This window comes from Parus major, chromosome 5 (assembly GCF_001522545.3).
Source record: "Parus major isolate Abel chromosome 5, Parus_major1.1, whole genome shotgun sequence".
NCBI classification, from domain to species: Eukaryota; Metazoa; Chordata; class Aves; order Passeriformes; family Paridae; genus Parus; species Parus major.
Genome location: NC_031774.1, coordinates 32760698 through 32779117, shown reverse-complemented (window position 1 = coordinate 32779117; position 18420 = coordinate 32760698). Strand labels below are relative to the sequence as shown.

General features: G+C 38.2%; 1 protein-coding gene across 2 annotated transcripts; it reads right to left on the bottom strand.

The window, feature by feature from the left end:
* Positions 1-9644: 9644 nt before the first annotated feature.
* Positions 9645-18092, bottom strand: ZNF770 (zinc finger protein 770). Of its 2 annotated transcripts, none has more exons than XM_015632236.2 (2): positions 17988-18092; positions 9645-13591 (listed from the first exon to the last, which is right to left on the bottom strand). In XM_015632236.2, exon 2 carries the CDS (start codon positions 13448-13450, stop codon positions 11267-11269), a length of 2184 nt encoding a protein of 727 aa, XP_015487722.1. In that variant the 5' UTR covers positions 13451-13591; positions 17988-18092; the 3' UTR covers positions 9645-11266. The 2 variants fall into 2 exon arrangements, with proteins under 2 accessions (XP_015487722.1, XP_015487721.1); XM_015632235.3 differs by having other exon boundaries at positions 17967-18074.
* Between the last annotated feature and the right edge of the window lie 328 nt (positions 18093-18420).

Sequence of the window (18420 nt, the reverse complement as noted above, 5' to 3'; positions counted from 1 at the left end):
CCAGCGTGGGTGAGCGCTCTGTCCGATCCACAGGCCCGTAATTAGGGCCATTTACGTAAGAGCTGCACAGGATGGTCCTTATGGGGTCCCTTCTAGCTCAGAATACTCTGTGAATCTCTTGAAATGTGTGGAAGAGAGGCAAAGGTACAAGGGGGAAATTGTATGCTAAAGGAAGTCAACAGTTTGGTAATGCTTTAGAACGGTTTGCAATTAACTTATTCTATTTGGTAAACAGATTAATTAAGGAGGAAATTAACGGGCTCCCTAGGGAAGTTACTGTGCTTTGTTTCTTGGCTCATTATCCATCACCTGCCACTTGAGTACTTTAAACTTCCAGGCAGGTCCTATTGAAGTCTGTTTGAATATGACCTCCTTTGTTTTCATATCAAGATGATCTCCATTTCATTTCTTCAAGCAGAGGTTAAACTAAATATTCTTTTTGAAGTTGAATTAGAATGTACAATGGGAATGGGAAAAGTAATGACAGTACCTTGAATAGGATCAGACAATGGCTGCATTCAAATAAATATGCCTACTGCATGCCTTTACTTCAGATCCATGAAGATGAAAACCAAAAAAATTTAAAAGTTACAAAAGTACCAGTATCAAATTTTGTAAATAACAAGGACTGAAATTTAAACTACAAAACAGTGATTAAAAAGGACAAAGGAATGCAAGTTCATTACTTATAGGGTGAAAATAGGAAAGTTTCTGATCTGGTTTTCAGATGGAAGCCAAAAGTTTGATTTGTGTTAAGATGGGACAATTAGGAGAGGCAAATGCATTTTGGACTTTGTAAATTTTGTAAAAAAAAAAATTGTGAATTTTCTAGAACAGCCTTGCAAGGCTAACCTAAATCTTCTGGTTATGATGGTTTATCAGGCCTGTGTCAAAACCCAAAAATTTCCTTATGTTATCAAAGCTTTGAAACCTCAAGGAGGAATCCACATTTACCTAACTTTTGGCATTTGGGTGTCCCAGTGAGTAGATCAGTTGTCTTCAATCTCAATACAGTCAATGTTGAAACAGAGGTCCTTCCAAAGGACAAACCAGAACTAAGTGCTCTCATTCTCTGAAGGAAGTTCTAATATCAGAAACTAATATTAGATGCCTAATGTTAGGCACTATAATTACATTCCTCAGTGAAAATGTCTAAGTGGCAAAGATCCCCTCCCTATAAATAATACATTGAATTTTTCTCCATACAGGGTATTGTTTATTTTGAGAGTGCTGGGACAGTAGGGCTACAGATGAGTAACAAAAGTATAAATTAGTGCTTTGGAAAAATACATTGCTTTCATCCTCAAGAGCAGGGGAACCTTTAAAGAATTGTGGTGAGACCAAGAATAATGACACCTAGTGTTGTGCCTTTGTCCCCATCTGCAAATCTCACCCCAGCTCACAACTGTCTATTAAGACTGTTCTCTTGAATTCCTATGCTCAGTTTCCCCCAGAGTGGAGGCACATCTGACACTTTCCACTCCAAACTCCTTTGTAATTGAGGAGGAATAAAACCCTTGTACCCCATCATCCCAGCAGCCTTCTGTGAAGTTCTCCATCTCTCTATACTCATTGGCTTAACATGTCAAGAAAATCAAATATTCCTTTCAAAAACCTGTTAATTCATTCATGAACACATGCATTATTTAAAAGCCACATATTTGAGTAGATGCAGTTTTCAAGAGTATGATTCATTTCTATGCTGCATACAGTCCCGGTCAATTTATATTCCATGCTCCTTTCTTGCTTAATTAACTCCTCTTGTTTTGGATGCTTTCCCTTCTATACTTTTGTAACCAGGAAAAATATGCTTTTCTCCTTTTCTTAGTAAACCATGTAAGCCAAGCTGGCTACTGCTTTTATTTCTGTTATACTCTCCTGAACACAGTTCCACCAGAAAAAGAAGTACCTAGTGATAATCAGCAGCAGTTGAGTCTATGTTCTCTATTTTCTACCTTTTAGATTACTTTAGATTCTACCTAGAGTCACAGAAAATATTAATTCCTAGCAATGAAAACTCCAGACAATTCATAGATAAAGATTTCAAGCATTAGTTGATTTTGTTTGTTACTGTTTTAGGGTCATCAGTGAGACATGACCAGTGAATTCAGCAGATTCAGCAGTGCCATAGATTCAGCAGGGTCATACTTGTAATATAAACACTGTCTCACTTTTGACTGTCTGTCTAGCACACAGAGATTTCGACTTCAGCTCCTTAGACATAAATAAACTCTGCACTAAGATGCAGACTCTGTATGGATACCCTCTTGCACCTTTGTATACTCTGGTGGGAAAGTTTTGTTCCAAAGCAGGTTAGAAATACCAGCACTGTACTCAGCATGCAAAATGGCATTATCCATTCTAATCATGAAACTTTTTCAAAATTATGGGCAGGCATCATGTCTGGTGGACAGCTGACTTGTTCTCCTTCAAGGAAGCATTCTGCTGGGATAGCTGAATCCCCATGTGCCCCAGCCTGGTCACTGCAGCATACCAGCAGAGACTATTCCTGGCTCTTTCATTTGGAATGATGGGGTGGCTACTATGGGGAATAATACAGAGAGCACTGTGGAACTGAAAAAGGAGCCTGATGTCTTAGGCCTGATCGAGCAGAAACTGTGGGACACAGATAAGTGCACAGGTAAGTGCTCTCTGGGCAATAAGTGACCAAGAAACACGTGAAAATTTGTGATAAGATAATGTTACTGGGTGAAGTGATGTCATGAAGAATGTGTAACCAATGAAAAACTGTTACCAAAAATAGAATCCTCTATAAGTGCCATACAAGTAAAACCCTATATAAACACCTTGTATACGCAATAAAATGGGCTTCTGATCTCGACTCGGATGTTCCAGTCTCTCAATCGCCGATAGGCTACTATCACAACTCTACTGTCACCTGTCCAGGTGACATGGGGAGCAGAACAAATGTCCCCCTGACATAAGATGGAATTGAAGATTGCAAAATTTCTTTCCAGGGTGAAGACCCTGTTCCCTCATAGCTGAGGGCATGCTAACACCGCTCTCATAAAACAGAAAAGCATCTCACTGACGGACAGCATTGTTGTACCTCCCCATGCTCTCCCATCCAGGGGCTGCTTTGCTCCTTGTCCACCTGTACAGTTTCAAGCTGGGCATAAAGTTTCAGAACATGACCAAGGCTGTTGAGTCTTTGGTCTCAATTGCTTCTTCATAGAGATACTGGGGCCTGATAGATGGAGACACTTTTTCCTTCCCAAATCATTGAGTGTGGCTTTACTTCCCCTTTCAACAGTAGTTTTTTCTCCTTTCTGCATATACTGAATACCCTTAGTGTTTCTTGGCCCATGTCTTCCATAAATCAGAGGCCAAGGGAAGTTTTCATTCCCTTTTTGAAAGCGAGCCGTTCTGACAGCCTTGTTTTGTGTGCAGAAAGTCAATACCAGCTAAGTTCTGATGGCTGAATGGTGCTTTCTCTGGGCACAACTTACAAATACTGAGGTGGTCCAGGTGGTTTTTAATTGAACTATGCTTCTCAGGAAGGGGGGGGGGGTCGAAATATCTGGGATGCAACTCAGTGCTGTATGGGAATGTGTCTGGCCTAGTATCATCACTGCATTCCATTCCTTGTGTACACTTAGCTTTGGGGAGGTACCTAACCACACACTGCACACCTTAATTTAAAGCAGATGAATCTCAGCCTGAGTGACACTAAGCCATATGTTGGCTAGGCTTTCTGTGAAGTGAGTCTGTAAATCTTGGGAGAATGCATCACTTTAAAATCAGCTTTTATCTTAGTTTATTGACTTTTGCACATACACATGAGATTTTTCAAGAGGCGTCCCTCTGAAAAGCTCTGAAACCGAAATCTCCACATATGAGAATTTCAGGTGTCATCATGCATCATGTATATACACCAACTTGCACATACAGCTTTTCTTCTAACCAAAGGCAGAAAGTGACTTTGAATATGCAATATTTTGAAATATTTCTTGCTAAGTTATATGTATGAATATATATCTATAATATATATATGTATGAATATATATCTATAAAATAAGTTTTTGAAAGGAATGAGGGGATGAATGGCATATAAATAGAATAATATGTACATTAAGCAAAGAAGGTCTGAAATCTCTGTGTCTCTGTTGAAATTATAGAAGAAATATATTGATTTAAACCTCCTTTCAGGTAAATAAAATTTTGAAAATCTTCTCAAAAAAGATTAGCGGAATCCTTTACAATGTAGAAAGTTTAGGCACAATGACAGGGGTTTATTGCTTTGGTTATAGCTCACCCCTCATAGAAGTTAATATTCATATAAACTAAATGTTCAGTCTGTTCATTACAGCTTTAATTCAATCATGTCACGTTGGTTTTTCTATTTTATTTATGTGCATTCTTCTAGTCCAAGACTTTTATCACTGTGTTCATCTCATTAAATATGTGTACTTCCACTCAGCAAATATGGGTACTTTCAAAAATGATGCCTCAGTTTAGTAACAGATGCTTCTTAAAATATTTAGAATTTTAAAGTGTAAAGAAGCCATCAGTAGCATTCTGATTTGTGTATAAATATTTATTTAGCACACATTCTGGCCAATGTACTGCCCTTGATTTTTTGTGCAAAACTTACAGCAACTTCAATGGATATTCTGAGCTCATGACTAGAAGAAAATATGGTTAATTCAGCAACCCAGCTGCTTTTATATCCCAGAATAGCAAGTATGCCTCTAGTGAAGGAGACAGTGAAAGAGGAGACTTTGTGTCATTCTTAGCTTTCTGTTGCTGGGCTCACATTTGGGTAACAGCTCAAGTTAGAGCAGAATCTAAACTATTGTAATTCTCTTTAGAGACTTCTAGCAAGGTTCCTGCCAGCTGAGGGAGAACAGTGGTAAGAAGGTGTGATCAGTGGTCAGAAAAGCTCTAGCAATATTTGCTAAAAATCCTGTGAGAAGCTTTTATGTGATAAAGTTTCTATGTAGAAAAAAAAATGCATATGAAATAAATCTGTTTGATGGAGAAATTTCATCACTGAGAGGAGATTTTAAGGCAAATAATTTCCTGTCCTCTAGTGCTGGCATGATAAGTGCTATAGAAATTTGGGTCTATTTGCAGCATCATTGTAAAAGTAAGTTTTTGAGCATGTCTCTTTTCTCACAATAAAGGAAAAAAATACACATTGCAGACAAAACTGTTACATATCTAATATGTAGCGTAAAACTCAATCAAGACAGTAATTCTATGATGCTAAGAGCTAGCTCCAATTTCCTAAAGCTTTCATCCTTGCTTTTCTCTATATTTTCTAGGTTTTTGGTAGACATTTCCATTAGCATTTCAGGATTTTAAAGGAGTATAAAATGGCAATAAAACAGAATACCTACTGAAAACAGCAAATTCACACCTATGTAATACCAAAATAAATGTTTCGACTTTTAATAATTCCTTTAATTGAAAAACCTCTTCTACTGCACTATAAACAACTATATTACTCAAAATGTCGTTTTAGCTTATTAGCAAATAGATATTTTTTCTCTGTTAATTGCATTAGCATCAGACAAATTATTCAACACCTGAGGGGATTCCTCTGGAGCTATTCTCACCACCCAAGTACCTGCTGTTTTTAAGACCCGGAGTATAAGATACAAGATATAGTACTCTATAGCAAACAAGGTTGCCAAGATACTGATCCAAGGTTGCTCTCAGTGTCATGAAAAAATCCTAACCTATTTTGATCTTAAAAATTATCCTGAAATTGGCTGCTACACTTTCGGTGTCTAGATAGCTTAGCAGATTTCTGCTTCATTCAGTAGGACTGTATTGTCACTAACAGGAATCTCTCTGCTCTGCTGTGTTTTCAGGATCATCTTAGAAACAAAATAAACTAGAAATTGAGGGAATCACCTGTTTTTCTGTAGCTCAGTAAGCTACTTATGCAAACACATACTAGGGATTAAAATTAATACTCAAAAAAATTGCACGGATAAAATAACGGCACTTAGCATCCAGATAGTGTTTTCCTTCATGTCAGTAGGATTTGAATATAGTGCATTTGGAGTAAAAAGGGGAGTTACAATGCATAGCTGGTTTCTTCAGTGTAGGAATAGTCTTTTATTTTTTTAAACAGCAGTGGCCACACAGTTCTGTTTCCCCTCTTTCACTATGTCAGCAAGGCACATTCCAGTGCCACAGACAAAGCTGGACAGTCACCATATCCATGTGCTCCTACTACCTTACACACCCAGATGGCTTAGTGGAGAATGACAGGCCACATTCTACATCACCACCAGTCAGCTCCTCACATCTTCCTGCACTCACATCCTCAGGCACTATTTTGCATGCCATGGCAGCACACGTGCAACAGCCAGCTCTGTGACTCTTGGACTAGAACTCACAGGTGGGGTTTCACAGATCCATACAGATTGGCTCCAGGGACACTGAAAGGTTTCCAGCAAAGAGGAAACATTTCAGCCACATATCCAAGTCATGTCAGGTGTATAACAGTCAAACCATACAGAAGGATATTCTGGGAGCAGTCAGGAACTGGAATGGCAGAGAACAGGAGTAAAACAGCATTCAGAGACCCATGATAACTCAGCATTGACATAATAACACTTTCATGTTAGAACAGTTTTATAACAAGGAGATATCAGTTCATTTGTGAGTGATTTTGTTGTCATAACACTGATTTCTCCTTTACTTGCTTGGACTTTGAAGATTCACTTTTTTTTAACAGATGCTAAAAAAAAGCTATTTAAAAGCTGCTTGACAGAAGTAGTCATTATATGAAGAAATACAACTTATCTGTTTAACCTGGAGAAAGAACATTATAGGAGAGCATAGAAAAGTCACTTCTGCAATTTCAGTTTTCCTTATGATAACTGCCTCTCAGATACATCTCATCCACAGCCATCAGACCATAAAACCAGGCTATTAAGTTAAAGCTTACACTTTAAAAATCCACAAAACCTTGTGCTAGGAATATGAACCATTACCAGTTCAGTTATTTAGGAGGTCTGGGCATTTTCAACATCATTACAAGGGGCCATTACTATGGACTGAATCCATAGTCTTTATTGATTTAAGAGTCATGCAACTGTACCTAGGAAAGTGTTACTCAAATGAGCTACTATTCAGAGATTATGACTTTTGGAGTTTTACATTTATACTAGGAGGCAGCTAGGGAAACTAAACATTAGATTCAGCATCTTGGTTTGAAGCCTAAGGTATCATTAATTTCAATTAAGTTTCTTTTGTTTCTATCTCCTATTTGCCTCACTGATTTTCTTGCTGGCTCCAACTGTGTGAGAGCAGACCACAGCCAAGTGAGAAACACAGCACACAGTGAAAAGCAGTTTCAGTGATTAAACAGTTTTTCTGTGGTTTATTGTTGCTTTTTTCCTCTTACAATTTTTTCTGCAGACACACACACACACACACACACACACACACACATATATATATATATATGTGTGTGTGTGTGTGTATGTTTTGACTTTCTGCAAACCTTGTGTGGGGCTACAGCTGCCACCCACCCACCCACACCTCAGGCCAGAGAATTGTTCCTCAGCCTTGACAAACAGCACTGAGGCTGAGCTCCTCTTGAGCTTATCAGAAACACTGTCTCTTCCTGGGAACTTGTTCTCTAACAAGCTCCTGTTCTTTAACAATCAGCCTTGGGAACTTATTCTTCTTGCCTGCATAACAACTCAAGTGGAACAATTTTTTTTACCAAACTTTCAAAGATAGTTGCTGAGCCAAATTTCATCCAGGATGGAAAGTTACTGTGACTAAAGGCAGCTCTCTAGCAACCCTATAAACAGCAGTCCTAAGTAAGACCCTTGGAGCTCTCCTGAACCACAGGAGGCTTCAACCAGCACTTGCCCTCTGAGTGGGATGGCTCTCAGCTGAGGAACTCTTAAGTTTCCTACACTCTGAGGACTGCACTGAACACTGCTGCTAGAGCCTGGGCTGATACCCCACAGGCTCAGCTCTTTGCCCATTGAGAAGATGCAGTGGCATCTGACACGAGAACTTCACTGAACTTGAGGGAAGTTTTCACAGGTATATAGTCTGAACATGCTCCTTAGTTCTCTGCGTGTGTGAGTTAATATGCTGAAGCAAACATACCATGAATGTTGCTCTCTTGGACATTGAAGTGTTAAATTTGTGAGTTAGGACTGTGAATTGCTGTAGTGCTATATAAATGCTACAGAATCTTTGGGAAATTACTTAAGTGCTTTTAAGTGCTGTTACTTTAGGCCTAAACTGTTGGTCAAATCTGGGGCTGCGTGTGGCAAGGGGCTCCCCTCTGAATCTTGTGACTCAATTGGAGTCCCCTTACTACTTTTATCCTTACCCTTTCCCATCCTAAGCCCATCCCATCACCAGCCTCCACACACACATTTTAGGCTGATTTTAATTATAGATTGATTTATTTTAGATTTTAGTCTGAGTTTTGTCTCTGTGCTTTAACCATGTAATAAGTAGTACAGTGAATGTTGCCAGCAAACTTTGTTGCACTTTCACTTTTACATTAAACCTGTTTTTGATGTTACCTTTGCCAGTGATTCCTTGAGCCACCTAAAACACTCACTAGTGACACACTGCAATGATCATGCAGCATTAAAATTTTAAAGATATTCATAGCCACATCTAGACAGAAAATGGATGATGTGGTCAGTTAGTACTGCAGTCGTATAATTTGTCTTAAAAAAAAATCCCTTTTACTGTTTTTTTTCCTGCTTGTTTTAAAATATTTGACCCTTCTATTCCACACAGAACAACCTCAGTGCTAAACCCATGCTGTTGGAGAAGTCCTCCTCAGCAGGGGCTCATTGTTAACACAGGAGGACCCCTGTTTTCCTCTGTAGAATATGCTTTGGTTCTGCACAGTCTCAAAAAATCCACTACTCCAATACTATCAGATTATTAGTATTAGCCATCAGTTCATTCTAACAAAACCACAGGCACTGTTTCTGCCACCAAAGATACTTAAAAGATTGATGGCTTGAACTTGCCTTGAAGCGTTATGGAAAATGACTGACATACTAATGAACAAGAAGTGTTACTGTGAACACAGAGAAAACTGTGCTAGCTCAAATTCTCATAGACACTTGTAAAAATTTTACTGTTAACTGCAAAAAGCAGGATTTCAACCTCAGGTTTTTTCTCTCCTGACTCTTAGAAACCTTTCTAGCTAGTTTGTGGAATAATCCCCATAAAATCATGACTTTATACTGACACGAAACTTTTTATGAAGGGATGGAGAGCCAGACAGACACTGTGGCTCTGAAATCCAAGCCCAAAGAATTCCTTACGTTCCAAATTCATCAGAGTAACACTTCCCACAAATGTCTAGTCATCCCTCAAAAAATATCTCTTTGCATTACTTTCCCTTCATTTTACCAAAACAGTTATTTTCACAACATGAAAGTTTTGTGTTCTCTAAACATTACTCTCATAGCATTTCTAAATGACTAACTCCTTAAGAAAGATGTTATCTTTAAACATATTTATATTTTATAACAAAAAATATCTGAAACCGCACCTATTGTTCTAACATAGAAAGTTATTTTGATATGCAGTCTTTTCTGCATAAGGAATGTTAGGTAGTTTCAAAACTCTGGTTTGCACATAAAGCACACTCTGAAAGTACAATATAAATAAAATAGTTTATTACAAGTATTTTAAAAGAGCTCTACAATATGCTTTCAAAACATTTTATACAGCATTTTGTCTTTCAATATGAAACAATTCACATAGGGAGAAAAAAATCTCAATATATAACTATAATCATCATTAATATACTGAATTTGTTTGTCATACAAAAAGCAAAGTAACTACAAACTGTTCCCGAGTATTTTTCCTCGTTTTATTGTTGCTGAAAATGGAGTAACACGTATGAAAACAAAACTCCTTTTACCCTTCATATTCACCAAGAACCACAAAGTTCATGCCATTTCAAAAATAAAAAAAAACCAAAAAAACAAAAACCCATATTACTTAAATAAATATTTAAATACTAAAAACAATGTCATGTATCTTACAGATATCTTACAGATAATTTAGGAACATGAATAAGAACTTCAGGATTCAACTATTCAAAAGTTGCATAACAAAGAAAGTATCCTAAAAGGTAGTTTTTTCAGAGAACAAAAAGAAACAAACTTCACTCTCTTTCACTATGTATGAAGCTCCACTGCACTTGCACTTCTTGCCAGCCCCACTGGCACAATGGACAAAACCATGTACTTACCAGAAAGTGTAACTACAGATTCTATTAATACAAAATCAGAACTACTTAATTTCAGCTAAAAGTAATTTTCAGTCTCTTATAATGTAATGAGAACAGAACTTCCTGACAAAACTGCTCATCTGAGTTATTATCTTCGAGAACATTTCTTTTACTGCTTCCCTATATATGCTAGAAAGAAAGGAGACTGAACAGAGAGGAAGCCCATTTGTAACCTTAATGATAATTTCTTGTCTTCTTTTCTTATAGAAAAATAGTTCAGTAAAGTATAAATTGGCCAAAAATACTATGTAAGGCAAGGGGTTTACAAGGAAGTGGAGTTAATGAAGTGGTGAAATGGATAAATTGATTATAAATTCTAATATATTGTCTCCTTGTATTTTATATAAAAAGGGAAATGATCTAATTCTTCATGTAACTCTCCAAGTACATTACGTGTAAATAAAAAAGCAGTTGTTTTTTTCTATCCTATAAAAAACAGCATGTTCTGTAACACATCAACATTCTTCTCATTGAACTTTCTCCCCTTTTTCTACTCTCTTCTATCTAAAAATAACCTTTTTTTTTTAAGTATCAGATAAATGCATCAAGAAACCTTTGCTTGGAACATGCAGGGAGCCAGAAGAAACTAAAGGACCCCTTTTTTTTCATATTCTCAAAATTAACTTTTTCTTTCTTTTTCTGATAGTTTAGAAGTGTTAGGCTTTCCCATATAGTATTTTATGCTCAGTGATAATTATCTTATTCATAGAACACTGCAAATTCCTGCAACACTATCGATACAATATGAATGTGTACTTATAAATTAATTTAGCCAAAGAGAATGCAAAGAGTGTGTGTGTAGGTTTGTTGCATTTTTAAAAAACATCTCAACATGAATATCTCACAAATTATATCAAGTAGACAGTTCTGAAGACAGTAAATTAACTTCACCAGGTCATCTCTGTAATAGAAAATATAATCCCCTTCAGTTAATTGTTTGGCCTAATATAAATCTTTTATAATTATGCAACCAAAAATTTAAAAATTATTTCATCGAACATTATCCTGTTTTGATAAAACTAATACATTCTCTGCTTGTTCCTCAGTGGAACTAAGCTTTAAGCTCTCTTTAAAGTGAATAAGGTGGTGTCTTTTCAAATGTGGGGCCTGTCTGAATTTTTTTCCACAAACTAAACATTCAAATGGCTTCTGTCCAGCATGCATTAGGTGATGTCTTTCAAGCTTAGAAGGAGATTTAAAAGTTTTAAAGCAGATACTGCATTGATATAATTTGTTAACAGCTTCAATTTTTCCAGTACCTTCAGAAAAATCATGCCAATAGCTGTAACAGCTTTGCTCTGTTTCCGACAATTTACTGCACAAATACGGCTGTGGGTTTCTACTGCTGGTGTCAGGAACAAAATCCCCTGACTCGATTTCAACTTTGATTTCAGCTGCTTGGTTTGACTGAATCAGCTCAAATTCTCGAAAGCCAGATGGCTGTGAAGGTGTTTGAGAATAACCTGAATAACCCACAGGCTGAGCAGACTTAAATTCAGTGTGATCTCCCCGATGATTGAAAAGTTTGTTCAGGTTTTCAAATTCTACCTGGCAAACGGGGCTTTTACAGGCTCTCTTTTCAGTATGGGTGAGCTGATGTCTTTTTAAGTGAGCTGACTGTCTAAATGTCTTCCCACAAACATTACAGCCAAAGGGCTTTTGTCCCGTGTGTATAAGATAATGTCTTTGAAGTTTGGATGAAGATGGAAAAATTTTTTCACATCTGTCACATTTACACACTTTGTGTCTGTTATGTATATTTTTAGCAGAAGATGAAAAAGCACAGTGAAGTACTTCTGGATTATCAAAAAAACTATCATTTGATGAACCATAAAAAACATCATCTTTATTATCCAGTGAATTATCGATATTTAACATGCTTTCACTAGGAAGCACACCTTTTAAATTACTGCCCAAGTCGGGAGCTTGTGGATACTCTTGCCAAGGTAATGGCACAGCAAACGTTCTTTTCATCCGATTACAAACTGACCTGTGCACGTCACGCCTGCTCTGGCAGTCCTTGGAAGGTTTAGCGGCCACATGCTGATCACAACGCTGATCTCTAGCTGCAACCAGGTCAGAACTTCCAACATGACCTGATTTAATTTTTTTTCTGTCAATCAGAGAAAAATCTGTTGCCTTTCCTCCAGTATGTTTCGCTTTCATCAGGGTCTTATTTTTCCTGTTGACTGTGTGTCTGCCTGCTGTTGTACCATTATTTGAACTTCTGCTGTCTTTTGAATAGCAACATTTGTGCAAGTTTAGAACACGCTCTGTTTCAAAACACTGCTCACATGATGGGCACTGAAAGGGTACAATATAAATTGAGTGTACATCATGTGGGTCATCCTCCTGTGTATCAGCATTCTCAAAACTATCCCATTTTCCTTCCAACACATTGTGTGTTCTGGGATATTTAAGAGTCTTTGCTTTGCATACAATATTGGGGAAAGTCTTATTTCTGGCATGGAGCTGTTTATGCTTCATGAGTTTGCTCTGTACTTTAAATCCCTTCTGACAAAAACAGCACTGAAAAGGCCTTTCTTCTGTGTGTGTGAGCTGATGAATTTTCAAGTGTGTTGACTGTCTGAAAGATTTGCCACATGAAGAACACTTAAAAGGTTTCTGGCCAGTGTGAATAAGGAAGTGTCTTTCTAGCTTGGATCTTGATGGAAACGTCTTGTTACATGACTCACAAGTGTGAGTTTTCTTCCTCCTTCTGGCACCATGTAGATGATCTGACTTGAGACACTGATGCAGCATCCACCTCTCTTCAGTTGTAAAGGGTTTCCAGCACACAGAACAGTGAAATGTGCCACAAGTGACTCTGTCTTGCTCAGAATTCACACAGCTTTGTGCTTGCTTTGTATCATTCTCACAATTTTCGTTATGAAGCTGCTGATGCTTTAAGAAAGTGATTACATTTTTGAAGTTTCTATAACAAACAATGCACTTAAAAGGCAGATTATGGGTTAACTGATGCCTCTCCAGGTGGACTAGTTGCCTAAATGTTTTATTGCATACATGACATTCAAATGGCTTTTGACCAGTGTGTATGAGATAATGCCTAGCTAATTTTGATGGAGTTTCAAACTGTTTATAGCACATATCACAAATATATGGCTTTTTCTTGGGTATCTTGACAGCTGTTACACAATGCTGAACTTTCAACATTTTAAAAGGTAATTATACCTCGCCTACTCTTTATTTCTTCAGATAAGTATTTCAAGTGAAATCATCAAGTGCACACTAAGATGCAAAGCTGTAGAAGCAGCAAATTTTCTTAGTAGAGAGATTCTTAAATCCCACTGGTCCCTAAAATAAGAAAGAGAGTATTATTTAGTCTATATTAACACATAATTGCTGAGTTTGTCTCTTGTTTCCTATATAAAATACTTTCCTTGTAACAGAGTAATCACTAGTTATGTTACATGATACAGAAAAAACAGGTTACTTTTTAGAAGAAAAACAAGTTTAAGTCATCTGTGCTATAAATAATTGCATCTGTTCTTCCAAATAATACACTGTTCAGCTATATAATATTAATTAAAAAATTCAAGAACTTATCATAATAAATGCCTTCTCTACAGCAGTAATTCTAATTCCCAAATATAATATTTATGAAGATGAGAGAAAGAAGAACTAAGATTTCTTGCACTTCAGAAATACATTAAATTAATGCAGTGTTAGTGAAAAGAAAAACACTTAGCTTCAGTATATTGTTAAATTTACTATTCATGTTTCTGCATCTTATCAACTGTATCCAGCAGTAAAATAAATTTTGATTTCTCTCAAAATGGCAAATGCTGGAGCCAGTCAGCAAGAGCAACACACTAGCTACAAACTATAACCATTACACAGACAACTCCCAGAACATGGAGAAAACACAGGCCATGTTTGCTATCTCACCATAAAGCTAAAATATCAGGGTTGTGATACCTAACCATGCATGTATTGTGAAGTCATCATCAATACCAAGGTCGTTCTCATAATTCATCATAATTATTATTGTAGTCTAAACCAAAAAAATGAAATAGTTCTAATTTTCTTGGAATTTTACACATGGAACACTGTTGGGCAAGCTACTGTGTCTCAGCTCAATGACTTACAAACAAGAAAAAATAATTCACAAGCTCCTGAGTGCATGGGAAGTTATTAAAATATTCATAGGAACAGCTATAAAGTACCTCAAACAAACATTTAGCTCAAACCTTCCATTGTGAGGCCAACCCATGTCTAGACAGATTAAGTATTCCAGCCCACAAGCATACTACAAACAAACTAAAAATACCTCTATGATATTACCAATACAGAAGAAAAGGGATGAAGGGAGCAAACTTTAAAGCAAGAGCATAACAGTCAGCACTTGTGAGTTGTAGTATCAAACTACGACAAATTATAGTTAGTAGAAATGTCCTGGGTATCTCAAACTTATTACAAACTGCATATTCATTCAACATACCAACAGAATAAAAAATTAATGTCTTCAGTGTCTCCAAAACCCCTGCCACTTCACAAAGACATAATGTCCTTATTTTTTAAAAAAATCATAAGTATCCAAAGGGTCTATTCAAAGTAATTGCAAAGAATAAAAGCCTACTGTATTTGAAAGCAAGTTACAATGAGATTCAAGAAACATGCACAAAGACTGAAAAGATCTGGTGAATCAAGATTTTTCTTGATAAGCATAATAGAAAGAAAACCTGGTCATAAGGTAGAATTGTTCCACCCCTAACAGATATGTTCCTATGTAACTGTGGGTCTTAATAAGGAATATTTGGATGTCTGCCACAGATGTGATTGTCACTACATTGAGGAGTTTCATAATCTCACTGAAACAGTTCAGGGTAGATAAAGAAGTTGAGAAAGTCAACTTTTCCTTTCCAATTCTCTTTTCCTGTAGAATTTTAACAGCTACTCAGTTTCAGTCTTCTTCTGAAGATGCAAGAAATCACAACACTTTTAGGAGACCCCCTATTCCTCCTAGTTGTCACATCATGTGAAAGCTGGGAGTTTAGAGAGAGTAAGTGTGTGACACCACATCCTTTCTAGTTTGTGCTACCATGAAGCTAAAGACAGGCAGGCTGAGGAAAGGAGAGAAGACTCTCTGCTATGCTGAGTTTCTGTGCAGCTCAAGACAGCCTCTATTAGCAGGAAAAGAAAACCTCCTGAGGAAGAACTGAAAAGAGTGATGAATTTCAGTTAACATACTGTCATACAGACCTAATTTACACATCAGGAAAATGCTCAAACACTACAGTGACGTGCAAAGAAAAAAAGTCCGAAGTAAGAGACAGCTGTGGCATATTACACAAGGGATTTTGTATTTAGCTTATGAATTTTTTAAGATTCTATCTGGTGAATGAGGAAAATGCTCTGTAGTACAAGGTGTCAAAAGCAGAGCAGAGCTTCTTGCTGTGATCTTCTTGCCCTGTGAAAGACTGAAGGCTCAGATAAGCTAAACTAAGGGGATGCAAGGGAAGGAGAAAGGAGCCAAGATGGGCATTACTGTGTGCCCCAAATATATTTTCAAATCCTATTTACTAAGGACAGGCATCTCCATGTCTATTTCAGAGTGCTCTGTGCCTTCAACATCTAAGGAATAAACATGCTGCTGCTGAAGATCAAAGTGCAAAAAACAAACTTGGAAGAATATTACTTCCTGCTAGCCTTGAAAGTACAGAGGATTGTCCTAACTCACTATGTGATAAGGATTTAGTTTATGGCAAAGGTCCATTAATGTTACACTGTCACTACTTTTCATCTTGGCTGCAAGGTCATGCAGAAAAATAGAATCAAGGAGTTACACAGGCCACTGAAAGCTCAGAGAGGACATTCCTAAGTAGTATTGTTTAATGATTAACTGTTTCCTTAATATTACACGTGGCAACAAGCTGCAACAAATTGAAAACACGATGGAAGAAAATTCTGAATTCTAATCCAGGCTTTATTAATCAGAAAAGTTCACATTGTTGTGTTTTTTTTGTTTTGCTTTTGTTTTTTGTTTATTTGAAAAAAAAAAAAGCTCCAACAAAAAAGCAAACAAGCAATCAGGAAAAGGGTACTTAAATAAGAAGAAAAGCAAGCTCTTCAGTTTAGGACAGAATAATCTCCTGGTGCAGAAAAGACCTAGAGTCTAAGTTGGAACAGAAGGTGTATATGTTAAAGGCTACCATCCATACCAAGATGAGTGAACCGATGTAAAGCTTTGAGAGGACATAAATCTTCCTCCTTACTTACTTACTACTGTTTAGAATTCAGCTGGAGTAGTCTATCCAGTTTTGAATACTGCCATTCAAATTGAGTCAAACATACGAACTGATCAGAATGAATGAATTCAGAGAAGAGGATCAAGAATGATCTGAGCTTAAATGCAAAACATACAAGAAAAGATTAAAGTAAGTGGGAACATTTAGGTTAAAAAAGAGGAGATACAAAAAAAATAACACACATACCCCCCTGCAAGACAAAGCAGAAGAATCACTTTTAAGGAAAACAGAAATAAGCTGTTTCCCAAACCGTTTATTGTTGTGAATGAAAATGGCTTCAAATTACAACAGAAAAGATTCAAGTATATTATCGTCCTTACAGCTGCAAAGTGTTTCTTAATGAAAGAAATACAAATAAATTATGTGGGAAGATTGCTCTGCCTGCATTGGAGGTCTGCAAAGAAGGTTGTACTTCTCAAATTCCTATACCCATACAGCTGACCCCATACAAAATAATACATTCTTCCTTGCTTTTTGGTGACTCATTTTTGTAATTCAAAACACTTAATTTAGGAATCGAAAATTCAATGTATTTCAAAATTTGCCAGGCAGGATTCTTCTGCATTATTATTAGTATAACTTCAAATCCTTGAGGCATGTTAATGCTTATAATTTTGTAGAAACAATTATATAAGAAAATAAATTATAATAGTAGATGTGTGAAGAAACATAAAGAACCTCCAGTAACACTAATGACACAACAAGAAAGTGAAAATCTAGCTGCTGATTTATGAAACATAGCACGCCAGAGAGAGAGAGGAACCTGAGCACCAAGACAAACACATTGCCCACTGGATTTCCTCACCAGCTCTCCCGAGAGAAAAGTTTGGATTGCTACAATGGGAGAACAACTCACATCAGAAATGGAACCTTCACTCCCCAGTTACACAGAAATCAACATCAGGCATTATGGCTCCTCAAAGCAAACATACTTCATTCTCTCCTATCTTCCTTGTAACTTCCCGATACGCTTCGTGAAGCCAAACAAAGTAAAAGATGTATAATGGTGAAGCAGGCCCGGTCTAACAACAAATGTACGTTCTGCTTCAGGGGCCTGAGACCTCTGGCTGACACCAACACTCCCCCAAGAGGACGCACGTAAATCCAGTTAGGAACCTAAAAGCAGGTGGCGATGCGGCCCTCAGGGACAGCAGCCCGCACCACACACACATAGACACACGTACAGACACACGTACAGACACACATTCACACACACACAGACACCACCACCGCCCCGGGGCTGCTGTCCATCAGCGCACAGCGGGTCCCTGCTGGGCCGCCCGGCTCCGCCGCGCCCCTCCCCGCGCGCGGAGCCCCCGGCCCGGCCCGGCCCCACGGAGCCCCGGGGCTCCGCAGCGCCGCGCCGGCACTGCGCTCGGCCCAGGGAAAGGGCAGCGGGCGGGGGCGAAGAAGAGAGCGACCTGCAGAAGCAGCCACCGCACCTCCACCTTCCTCATGTCTCCCGGGATTGCTGCCGCCGGAACCCTTCCCCCCGGATGGCACCGGGACAGCGGGAAACCCGGGCCGGTGCTTTCCGTTCCCCCGCGCAATCCGGCCCCGCCCGCCGCCGCCGGGCCGCAGCCGGGGCCGGGCCGGGCCGAGGGGCGGGGAGGGCTTCATTTATGGCCAGGCGAAAATGCCCCCGGCCCTGCTGATGAATTCTTAGTTGGTGTGGCACGTTGTTCCGTAAAAATAAGACGCTTTTTCTAGTTCAGCAAGCTAAAAGCAAATAACCAACTCCCGGTGGTTGCAGGGTTGCAACCAAAGCACGATGGCAGAATTATACTCTTGTTATGTGTTAAACGCGCCGTAAAGTCAAACCTACCAGCCTAAAAGGCCAGGAAATGGTACCAGGGAGGGAAGGGGAAAAAGAGA

Excerpts from the sequence above, each read along its gene's own strand:
- ZNF770 (XM_015632236.2), bottom strand. The coding sequence starts at position 13,450 with ATGTTGAAAGTTCAGCATTGTGTAACAGCTGTCAAGATACCCAAGAAA.